The sequence below is a fragment of the Phalacrocorax aristotelis genome, chromosome 10 (assembly GCF_949628215.1).
Source record: "Phalacrocorax aristotelis chromosome 10, bGulAri2.1, whole genome shotgun sequence".
Taxonomy (NCBI): domain Eukaryota; kingdom Metazoa; phylum Chordata; class Aves; order Suliformes; family Phalacrocoracidae; genus Phalacrocorax; species Phalacrocorax aristotelis.
Genome location: NC_134285.1, coordinates 13,225,940 through 13,238,542, shown reverse-complemented (window position 1 = coordinate 13,238,542; position 12,603 = coordinate 13,225,940). Strand labels below are relative to the sequence as shown.

The 12,603-nt window shown below is 36.4% G+C and overlaps 1 protein-coding gene across 1 annotated transcript in view; it reads right to left on the bottom strand.

Moving 5' to 3' along the window:
- Positions 1 to 12,603, bottom strand: part of GRIN2A (glutamate ionotropic receptor NMDA type subunit 2A) — a 180,759-nt gene that overhangs the window by 37,329 nt on the left and 130,827 nt on the right. The window contains exons 7-9 of the mRNA XM_075106200.1: positions 10,409 to 10,534; positions 7,573 to 7,802; positions 954 to 1,114 (exon numbers count right to left, since the gene is read on the bottom strand). Coding sequence (XP_074962301.1) covers positions 954 to 1,114; positions 7,573 to 7,802; positions 10,409 to 10,534 — 517 coding nt within the window. The remainder of the gene's footprint in view (positions 1 to 953; positions 1,115 to 7,572; positions 7,803 to 10,408; positions 10,535 to 12,603) is intronic.

Here is a 12,603-nt window from a genome sequence, read left to right as displayed (position 1 = left end):
ACTTAGCCTTCTCACTTCAAAACAAAACAAACCTAAACAAACTATATTGATAAATTATGAATATTGTAATCCGGGATTATTAACAAAAATACACCTGCTATTACCAAAACCTTTATGTTAGAAAAGATTACCGGGGCTAACGCATTCCTATCACCCAGATGAATACCGATACAAGTAGTGAGCCACTCTCATACCTTTTGAGGATTAAGAATGAAAATTCAGTCTCTTAGTCCAGTCAGGCAGAATGGGCTACTTCAGAGAGAGAAAAGGATGGATGATACTCAAGTCTAGACCTCAGATCTTAAGGAAGAAGGACAATAATATTTGCCAGAATATTTACTGAGATTGCCAGATGCAGGATTAGATAGTACCTCTGAGACTCATCTCAACAGATTTTACTAAGATCAAAGTCAATACTTCAGTTATGACAGTACATATACAGGGCCGTGCTAATTAGAGGAAAGAAGAAAATGTAAGAGTGGACCTAAAAGTGCACCAAAAGGATGGGAGGTTGAAAGGAAATAACAAGTAGTTGCACACCGTCCAGACAAACAAGCTTTGTCAGAAATTCACCCTGCAAAAGCACATTCCTGTGTGAGAGAGTTCTGCAAAGATAATGAGGGACTGTACAAAACATCAGGTTCTGTGTTGAACCTCCACTCAAATCCAGGTCCATCTGTATCATGTCTCTTTAAATTTCAGAAATACTAATTCTGCTCTTTGAATCTATTTTACATAGGACATCGAAGCTTCCATGCAATTTTAAAATAGTCATGCAAATCACAGGCATTTTCCTTTCTGATACCTGTACAGTGCAGCTGACAAAAAAAAAGAGCCATGTGCTGCACAGCATGCCTGACACCAGTCTCTTCAGTATCACAGTGAGTACAGATCAGTATTTCTCAGTTTCTGCAAAGTCTACAGTACTCTAAAATCCATGGAAAAAAGCTTACCCAGTTTTCAAGCTGACCAAGGCATCTTCAACTCCTTTCTGATTATACTTCGTCATGTAAAGGTGCATATCAGGGTAGTTGTTTCTGATATTCCTCTCTGTGCTTCCATTTGGAACTGTTCCAAATCGAAAAGGTGGTGAATAATCATATGGCCTTTGAAACTAGAGAGAAAAGGGGAAAGCAAAGTGTTTCAGGCATTCAAAATGTGAAGAGCAATTTCAGGTTGAAAAAAACAGAAGTTGTATAAGCTGCCTCAAATTTCTTCTAGGCAAATACTGTGGGTTAATTGAGCTCTATTATACCAGAAACTGTGTCTTCACACTGACTGAGCTTACAGAAACATCTACATCCAAAATAAAAACAGCTCAACTTTACCACTCTAATATGACTTTCTCCCATGCATTGTAATATGGCAGGACAGCAGAAACTGGAGCAGAGAGATACTGGAAGATGTTCCTCATCTGCCAACATCTCTGTAGAGAACCCGAACTACAAGCAGACGCGCCAGTAAACAGCAATCAAAAGAAAATAGTATTTTGTTGATAGTCGTTTCACACTTCCATCTCATTTGAGACATTGTGGGTCCCCACACAAAGGCAAAAGGATCATTTGCACTACTTGATAGGGACCCTAATGCACTGCTTCTGGAAGGGTGCAGGTGATTGCAGGAAGCTTGTGCATGGGGAGGGACAGAGTGAGAGCTGGCTTTCCCTTCCACCGCCATGATTCAAGGGGAATAAAAGTTCTTGCATCTTCCCCAGGGCCTCAGTAGCTACATCACTTGACATGAAAACGGCTTCTGGAGCTCTCACACCTACAATCCTAGTCCCTATTTATTCCTACAGTTTAAAACTACAAAAAATTTACTTGAAGGCATATAGGTTTATTCTGCAATTTTACCCTCTATATCACTATTGCATCAGCACAGAAAAACAAGCCAGCGAATATCTGCAAAGAAATAGCGATAGCTCAGGGCACAGTCAGGTTTCAGATTTAGAAATCATTCAGATAATCTCACATAAACTTTTGCTAACAGACCTGAAAATTTTATATGCACCTTTCCAATATTGCTTTTTAAATACCAAGTGGCACTTTTGGATTAACTTAAAATGTGTCTTTAAGAAATAAATGAAAAAGGCCACTCAAATTAGAGGAACTATTGGCTAATGAGGAAATTCAATTGAGCATTGATAAAAGCAGTCACCCATGAATTCCATGGTGAAATGCACTCTGTTTTTACTGTTGAATTTAGAAGAGCAATCTATATACCCTGAGCTGCAAGAGACAGCTAATATTTTTACAGCTTCTGCTTCCTTTGGGCTACATTTGTAATACTTCTCTTTTTCAAGTTTGGTCTCAGGGCATCAAGAATTCCCAGGATCCAGTGCCAATTTGCAAAGAGAATACAAATGGGCTTATACAAAAACTGGGAGTATTTTCAATTCCATCAAACCTTGACTGTGAAATTATTGCTGCAACAATATTTTCGTGTTACAGAACTACAATTAAATGCTTCATTTTAATTAGGCATATTTTGACAAAGCATAAAGGAATGAACTCTATTTTTCTCTATTCGTTTAGCTAACAGATGTCGTACTTTTCTCATTTTCCCTTTTCATAGCTTTACTGCTTAAATTATTACTTTGCTACTACTTTACACATACTAATTGACCCATGCACTAAAATTACACTGTATACTAGTCATGGTTCTTAGACTATATTTGCTGTCATGGTTCTTAGTCTATATTTGCTATCTCCTTTTTTGAGTTTATTATGCAGCACTGAAACAAACCCTGCTTTTAAATATATGTCCATAGATTCTACTGATATAGATGTAGCTTGCTATTAACTTTATTTAAAACTACAGATAATGAATCCCTGAAGTAGTGAGATGGCTTCCAATATTGCCCAATACCTGTGTCAATTTTTCCAGTCAACAGAACTGGAAAAAATAATTAAAGAAACAATGTCGATTTCAAGACCTGTAAAAATTGCTGCTGCACATACAGCTGACTTTTTTTGGAAATTCAGCTGTGGTGGGCATTCTGCAAGCTCAATTCCGAATCCTGGGGTATGGCAGGGGAACCGGGGGAACAGGGAGATTATGGTGGAGTATCCTGGTAATTTAGAAATGGAGTTTTGTTCTGAATATTCTCACTTTTCAGGAATAGTCATATGAGTTTAAGGAATTGAGGTATCTGTCCCAGATTGAGCATTCATGGAACACAAAAATATTTCTGCAGGAAAGCAGAGATTAATAAAAAGTACTAGTTCATTCAAAGATCACAGGGATAACAAGCAGATGAACAGTTCCGAACACCATCCACAGACTGGAATTTCTTGGCACAAGACACCCAACCAACGATTTTTAACTGTCACAAGGAGATAATTTTTGAAAAAACTGCCTACTACTACTGCCTGCTCGCAGACTACTTGTAAAGAAGAAAGAAACAGTTTAAAATCTTTTAACTAACAGTGTACTCATATCTAAGGTGTATAAAGTTCTTAACAATAATTTGAAACTTTTATTTTATCAGCTGATATGTCCTGGAGAAGCAGATAGGCGCTGTGATTGCAGCAAAGATCTATGTCACAGGCATGAGACAAGAAAGAAAAAAGGATCAAGTCTCTACGTGGACTCATTTTCCCTGAAGCCCCATGATGGGAAATAAAATGTATCATCTGCTAGGAAGTAATTTTCTTCCTAGACTTTTTCTGAAATGCTAATTTTTAAAAATCATTAATAAAATCCTTAAACTGAATACACAAGCCACCTGCTTGAATCATAATTGTGGAGAGACTTGCTGTTATTCGGCAACTAACCAATTTGATCTTGTTTCCCCATGCTCTGACAGCTGTTAGAAATGCGGCACATGGCAACAAAACTCCAGTCTTTTGCTTTTATTTTGTTTTGATATATGCCTTAACAAAACTGACAATTTCATTAAGTCAGTAAAGTCATCTTTCACAAACATTAAATACTGACAATCTGAAGATTTGCATCCTTGCCTGAAAAGGCTGCTCTTCAGAGCAGTTTTTTGTTATTGTCCTGGAGTATTTTAAGGAACTGTGGAAACATTACTAAAATAGTAGAAAAGAGTAAATATTCTCCCTCTGCTAACACAGATTTTAACAGGAATTATGGCTGGCTTGGAGTGACAGAAGAATACCCATACTTGAACTCCTTCCTTCCTTCTTTTACCAGATGGAAAACACTGACGATCTGATTTCTGATCTTTGAAAAATATAGTTATTAGTAATTCCAAGACTATTATAATAATCATCAGTTACTGAAGTGGAGTCAATATCTATGCCTGACAACCCTCAAAAAACACTGTAAAGGTCTAATATTGAAGCGGAGAGATGGACTGGGGTAAGAGGGTCACCCCAACCACCTCATCCTCCATGCTGCTTTTGACCTCAGCCTGCTCTGCTTTCATAGACATATCTCTAAGTAACTATAGAAATTGTGGCATCTTGCCGCACAAAAATATAAAGCCAAGGTTACAAGAATACTGTGAATCTTGCAAAAATAAGGAACCTGTAAATGGCACAGTTAAGGCTTCCTATTAAGGTTGAAGAGAACCCCCCAGACCACATGCACGTAGGGCATTTCTTAAAATGTGACTGAGTGAAGGAATCACAGCAGACAAACGCTTTGCAAGACAATTCTGTCCACAGCTATCTACTCTACCTTAGTAATCTTGTCTCTATTTCATTAGAGGGAAAAGGCATAAATGGTCTATAAAGTAACAAGACCTATGAATGCCAGCTTTGTTGGATACTTTTGGACGAATTTTCTGTATCTTTTTACGAACACAAAGCTTTTAAAAATCTCTTACATACACAAGAATGTCAAAATATAATTTTCTCCTCATTTTCTGAATCATTTGAGTTTATGAACACCCACCCTTAGTAACTCTAGTACATGCTGTGCCGTGTATTTCTGGGTGACACATAGATGACATGGCATTCAGAAATTCATTTGCAACATTATGAAGGTTGCGGAAACTATCAAAAGGTCTTAAAGCGAAGAAGGATAAATAGCACGTTATCATGTGTTCAGCAAACCTGGTGAACCAGATACTGCAGTGTAACACGTTTCCTGAATGGGAAGACATTGTATGCTGAGGGTCAGGATGACTGCCCAGAGAGAGAAGAGGTTTTCCTGGCTTCCATTCTCTATAGTCTATCACATGTTGAGCTGGATTGAGAAACCCCAGTATCTCTAATCGGCGAATACTTTATTGCATTGACAATACAGCATTGACAGAAGAGCTTGACAGGGGAGAGGGAAAGAACAGTAAACTGATTTACCAGCCCAGAAGCTTTATCAAAAATTTATTGAACTTCCAGATATTACTTCCTTAAAATTCATTTTACCCATACCTCTGTCCCTTCTCACTGGCCTTTGCCTATTACCACTTTGTTTGCAACGAGGGTCAGAGTTCTCTGTTGAACATCAGTAAAATTTTTGCAAACTCCTGAACTGTTCTTCTACTCACAACATTGCAGCAACAAGGCAAAGAGGGGAGAAAAATAATTTAACATTAATCAGATTATATTCCCATAAATTATTCTTAATTACTCGCATTTTAAAAATCCAAGAAACTTCAGGATTGTGGAGGAGGTAATACCTCTGTATGACAAGAAGAATGTTTTGAAATAGTTCATTGCTTTTCTGGATTTTGCTTGTTTAATTTAATCAGAAAAGGCATCGCTCCCCTGATGTATCTCTATAGGCTTCAGGCAAAATTTGAAGAATTGTAAAATAAAAACATAGGTGGCAGATCAAATAAATGATCAGCAGACCACACAAAAACAGATGGTGTTTTCTGATTCAAGTATTTTTCTATTTTTATTTTGCTTTTTGTGGAAATAGAATCCTACTTAGCAGAGAGAATACAAAAATGACAAAAATAAGAAGTTACTAGCTAAAAGCTACAGAACAAATACTGACATTTTCTCAGCCCCGTAGGCAAGAGTGGCAAACAGCCAGCAAAGAAAGGAAGGTAAGGGTGCACTGGCAAACACGAATGCTAGTCTGTGCCAGGTGCAAGCCAAATCCTACCAAAACCAAGACTTCCCAGGAAAACACTCTGTACTGTCTCACAAACAAGAAAAAGGCATGTCTCGAATCCTTTTTTTATCCTCAAGAAAAGAACACCTTTTATCTGTCTCTTGCTAAGAATATTACCTTAAAATAGAGGTATATTTAACAGTCTTCATACTTTTCAAAGGTTTTGGAACAACACAGCTTAATGAAAACAAAACTACTATCATTTTTTGTTTCTTTTTATCTGTCTTTCCTCTAGCCACACCTGCAATTCATGCTTTGATACTTCAGGAGATCAGTCAAAGGCTGGTCATAAAAAGCAGTTAAAACAAAAAACAGACACAAGGCTATCTCAGTTGTTGCCTTCTTTTGAATAACAATTTCCTTTATTTTCTGCCCTTTGAGAAAAATCCCCTGTGATGTTCTCCCCTGTGCAAGACACTATTGAAATATTAATTCTTAATATCAATATTTAGTTTCATTTTAAAACAGCTAGGCACAAACTTGAAAACAGCTTGCCTTTCATGTATTCTGTGCATATTCATCACAACAATAATTTTGCAAATGGACTTCAATCCCTCCATGCCATACCACTATTACAAAGCAGGCACACAAATGAAATAAAAAAGAAGTAATTGCTAGGTTTCTGATTTCTAAGACTATCAATTAAAATTCACGAGTTCAAAGATCTGGGAAATATACTTTCAGCAGACAAAAGTTCAGTCAAGCTAGAACAATATGAAAAATAAGCATATTTGTTATTTGTCAGTTTGTGTAAAACTTGAGTAGGGTTTAAGTTAATTAGGAGAGCCTACTGCTGAAAGTGAAATTCTCACAAAAGTTCTTGAAGTGGGAAAGCTTCCTCCACAAACACAGCAAAATTCTCTGCTTTCTCCTATGTAATATAGATCTCACGTCAATGTGATAACACAACCCCCCAAATCTTGTTTTGTTTTGTTTTTTTTCCTATTTACTCTTGCCATTTTATACAAGGAAAACATTCAAACATCCACAGATAATATGTGTCACTTCTTAACATTTCTCTTTGCTTATTTTTAAATCTGAACTCTTTCTATAACTTCCTTGCACACTACGCAGAAAGCAAAAAGACATTTTTTCAGAAGCAATAACTGGCTTCCTATAATTACTGGACAGTTGCTGGTTTTATGAATATTTTGTCAGTTCATATATTATTAATATTCCACACAGAGATGTTAAAATAATTTTAAATATGCCTTCCCTGCATTCAAACTGACTTTTTCATTTTTCAAGGTTTTTTGTATTGGCGAGGCATTCCTTTTAATCAAACAGAAATTGATTTCCATTACAAAATAAAGGTATTTTTCAGTTAATGCAGTTACTTTTGAAAAGGCAACTGAAAGACTTTGAAAACTGTCTGATATTTTCATGCTTTGGGTCTTAGGTTTGCTAATAAAGGGTTACACTCAGAATGAAATAATCCAATTTTAGCTTATCATCTTGCTTGCATTTTATTAAGCACAAAGTACAAATTTGTAGAATTATGAAGACAGGGCACTGACCTCTTTTGAGCTGAAGACCTACCTTTTTATCGCTCAGTCCTGTCACTTGGTCAACAAATTCCTCTTGAATCATAAATGCAGCTAAGTTGGCAGTATAACTAGCCAGGAAAATGACAGCAAAGAAAGCCCAAACTGACACCATGATTTTACTTGTTGTCCCTTTGGGGTTCTGCACAGGCACAGAGTTGTTGAATACCAAGCCCCAGAGTAACCATACTGCCTTTCCAATGGTAAAGGATGGTCCATGGGGATCTGTAATTGCAAAGAGCAGTTATTTTAGTTGTAGTTAACTTAAACCTTGGCAAGATGCCCTACATAATATCACAAAGACATGGTTAAAAAATATTCCAATACATATTCACTGTACTCCCAATGCAATCACAGGATTTACCATAGGTACTCTCTATTGTAATGACATTCATTTCCATATTTCTAAAATATAATTCAACATTTTTTATGTAGCATTTAGTTCAAAAATTTTAAAATTAAAATGGAAAGCATAGGTTTGGAGAAGCAAACTGGTATGTCTCTTGCAGTAAGGTGTGTGCCACAGTATTGCCCTTTTCAGCCTTCTCAGCCAGCAGACATGTAAAATGGAAAACTCTGAGTTTAAGTCTTAATGATTCAATTCTAGTACTGTTTTCACCCAAATTATTTTTTATCATCTACAGTCTTCCAACATCATACTTTTTGAAATTTATGTAAGCATATTCAAGGTCAAAATGTGTGAATACATCACCTACCTCTAAGCAACTTTGCACTCAGGATAAATCAGTAAGTCAACGCAAAGGAGCTGCCAGTAAAGACAGGTAACAGAGTGAACCAGACTCTGACTGCCTCACTTGTTCAGAGTCAGTTCCATGGCTTCAAATCTGTTGGCATTACAGGTAAAAACCTGTCCCTGCTAATCCATTCTATAGTTTTTGCTATTCCTGTTTTCAGTCAGCTTTTAATTCCTTCCAAAGCAAGAAGTGGTCAGCATGAAGCCCTCATGCCCACATAGTGGCAGAAGTGGATTAGCAATGCTATTACCCACCTAAAAGGCCATATTTGAAGAGTCCTGTGAGAATAAAGGGAAGTTTGTCCTTACCCAGCTCTAGGTAAGTACAGTGCAGTCATCATATATTGCTCGTCAACGAGACTCCCTTTATCCTTAACGGAAAGGAACAGGCCTCCCCTGACTGTGACTCATTTGACCTTTTTATAAGTATCTATTTTTCAATTAAATGGCAATTCATACAATAAGCTCTGATGCAGACACCTGTAATATTACCTCCTTCCCTGCCCTTTCCATTTATCCAAGGGGGTGCACTTTACAAAGTCAGATTCAGTTATTAATATAATTTATGTTAATAATAATTTAATTTTTATTAAAAGAATAAAACACAAAGTGGGTACACTAAGTGTATATTCTCATTTCAGTAGAAATGCTCTCTAATACAGAACAAATTTTTCACAGTGCAATCAAGGACACCATCTCAGATCATCCTCGTTCTGTTCTGCAGCAGTGCTAAGAAGATAGAGTGCAGTAAAATAAACACAATGGAACAGCCTTTTGGTTCATGAAACTACCTTCTAGAGCCATTTAAGACTGAGCTGATACAGGGATAATAAGTATTTTCCAAGGAACAATGATAAGGAAAGCATATGCCAAGAAAGCAGGCTGAAGTTCTGTTCATGTACTGAAGATTGTATTACCATTGAGCTTCATCTTGCCAAAAATGCCTAGGGAAAGGAGTAATCTACATAAAGATTCCCATTTATTTTAAGCTTCCCACGTTTCAAATGAACAGCAGCTGGATCCATGGCAAGTCTCTAGAGCTAAGTTCGGTTGGTCTAGTGCCATAATATGCCTTTGTAGCTGTAAGTACACTAAATAATCAATCCTGGCACATGAGGTGGCATAGAAAAGAACAGCCTGGCCCCTAGATCCCCAGTGTCTATAGTCACCTTTGATTTCCCCTTCCTAATCACAGTGTTTATTTTGGACAGAGGTTACACATTTACCATCTTATTGAAATTATATAATCTGAATATTACAATAATCCCCTTTCTCAGGGAACAAGCCAGTCAAAATCTAGAAGAAAGCAATAGCTTGGAATAGTCTCCAGAACTGCATTCACCAAGCTGGAAGATCTCTTGTTAGAAAACGAGGCAAGTATGATTTAGAAATTAAAAACAGGCTGCAGTCTCTATTGTAAGTAAAGAAAGGGAAAGATGAGGGCACCACAGTACATGAAATCCTCATTCTCATGTCAAAGTGTTAATAATATACAACTGCAGCTTTTGCTGAGAAAGGCAAGCTCTGTATTAAATTTGTTGTGCTGGTACATTTTGAAAATGATTTTTCTATAACCATGGATGCTACACAGAAAGAAGCGATACCCTTCTGCCACTGGCCTCATTTCAAGGCTGAGTTCATCAGAATTTTTATAGGTACTATATAAAACTATATACAACATAACTGCTATTTTTCCAGATTATCCGCAAAACCACACCAGTTTAGATAATTTTCTCTGAACCAGGAATTCATGAGTCAGGGGTCTGTAGAACTTATTCCAATACTTTTTTAAGCTGACACTCTACAACTGATACAGTATACTAACCAAACACTGCCCGAATACAACTCTCTCTGATATCACTTACTCTTCTATATGTCTTTATACCAATGAATTAGAATACAAACATAAGCATAGAAGCCCTCAAGAAATCAAGTTTTAAATGAAGAGCAAACATAGTTCCAAAGCTGCTTTTACTGTTTTATTCCTATGTTATGTTTATTTTAAAAGATGGAGGGCAAGGGATGGGAAACACATGATTTTTCATAGCTTTAGGGTTGTGTAAAATGCAAAGCTTACCTCTCCCTTGTGCTAAGTTCCTGTTATATCCTACAGGACTAAAGTACTCAAATATAAAGACAGCCATGGCAGACACAATGAGAAGCATCACAAACATCATCACCCAGACAGAAGCACTAAAAGGCTCTGCAGCAAAACAGACAAGAGAAACAGAAATATAGTTCATTAAACTACTTGCAGCACAAGAGTTCTAATTTCTTCAGCTAAAGCCCAGCAGCTTTCTTTAAATTAGCTTTTACCGACCAAAATGTTAGCAAATACCTAAGTAGCAATATATAAAGAACTGCTGTTAGTATATATACAGTAAATTCATACACTGAAAATCTTAAATGTAAGTTGCATTCAAAAACAAAGGCCGCACACTTTTCTTTGACAAAGCCTTCACTGACACTGAGTGGCAAATAATTGGTTTGACTCTCTGCTTATTCAGTCTACAACCAGGTAGCCCATTTCTCTTTATCCTGTGTTATATACATTTATCAACAGAATGTTCCAACTATTATGACTGTGTTTCTGCAGAACAAAAGCAATTAAGCATATGTATAATACATTTGGTAGTTCAGTGAGGTAGAATTCTCTCTTGTTTTCTATCCAACAAAAAATGTTAGGGAAAAAAAGCTAAACACTTGTATTCAAACTACATTCTTTTGTTTCAGATTTTTTTTCTCTCTGTGTTCACTTTCATCTACCTACAGTGAAGATGCTGTTTTTACCAACTGCCAACACATACTTTTGAAAGTCTTATTCTCATTTGGAAGCAAATTTCTGAAACCAAAAAGTTTTTACGGAAAACTGAATGTCTGTTTGAAAGACAGAAAAAACATGATTAAGTAAAAGAAGTAGGTTGGAACAGAAAACTAAAAGCAGTTTCAAATACCAGGCTAAGCACCAACTCTTTGAAAGACTGGATATGGCAATAGTATGTGGTAACACAGATTTCTTAAATATCATGTTGCCCAGTCACAAATTATCTGTCATTTCAGGAGTCCCTGTGATAGCTGTCATGGTATAAAGATATATGTAGGAAAGGTTTTGTATGGCAAAGTAATCTCTCTTTATCGGGTCAGCTTATTTGGGGGCATGCCTTTTATATCCTAATTTTGGTAGATAATGCAAGTGTGAGTGTGCTCTGAAGCGTGAGAAAGAAAAAACCTTAGTATACTTTTTCAAATTAGGACAGAATCAAGACACACTTCAAAGGACAAGAAATTACTGTGTTCCAATGCTTTGCCTGTTTTTGAAAGCCCAAGAGGTTCCTCCATCCTAACTTCTTCATTCTTTGAATTTAAATTAAGATTTGAACCACTGAAAATTCTTCTATTATTGCAGGAAAGGACTATCAGTGAGAGCTGAGGTGTGTTAAACCCAATCTGAACCTTGCCCAAGTCAGCATGAATGATCACCCAGAACTAGAATAAGTGTAATAATTTGGGCCCAAGCATGGAAATCTCATGAGATCATTAGCCTTTGCTACATTTTCTTCAAGAATTTAGAACCAAGACCAAATTCCAAATACCTCACTAGTGATTTTTGGATGCAAACTAAAAAGGCAAGGCACAGAAATTTTAAGGCAAAATGTTCTCTTTCTGTTTTTAAGAGAAGGTTAAGGGGATTTGGGGGGGTTGGGTGGGGTTTGTTGTTTTTTTTTTTAATTATTTTATTTTTAAGAGAGGTTATGAAGTTCTTTCAATTACTGTAATTATTTGTTTGGACGAGAATAGTAAGTTAACAGAATAACAGAATTCTTAAAAGGCAGAGAAAGATCCGTTCAGATGCAGATGGGAAAAGGACATCATGTAGCTAAATATGGTTAATAACCAATAGTCTATGAATTCCCACATTAACTGGATTAAATTGGAATTCACATAAAACTATCATACAATTTTGACAGCATTCTCATAGAAGAAAGCAAGCCTCATAAAACCCTTATCAAAAGCAACAGTGTAGAAACAGCGATGGTAATTTGTCAAAATCTAAATAAGGCAAAGGGCAAAACAAGCTGATGTGAAAAAGTGAGCTATAAACAACAGCTTAAGCAGAATGGTCTTTAATAATTTAAGCAGTCTGGCAATGAGGTGGAGCATTAAAAGAAGCAATAGGAAAATAAAAAGCTATTTAGACTAGCAAACAGTAAGATTGAACAAGTACAAAACCAATTTAATAACAAAGTTGATCTTTCTGTCATATTAGACATC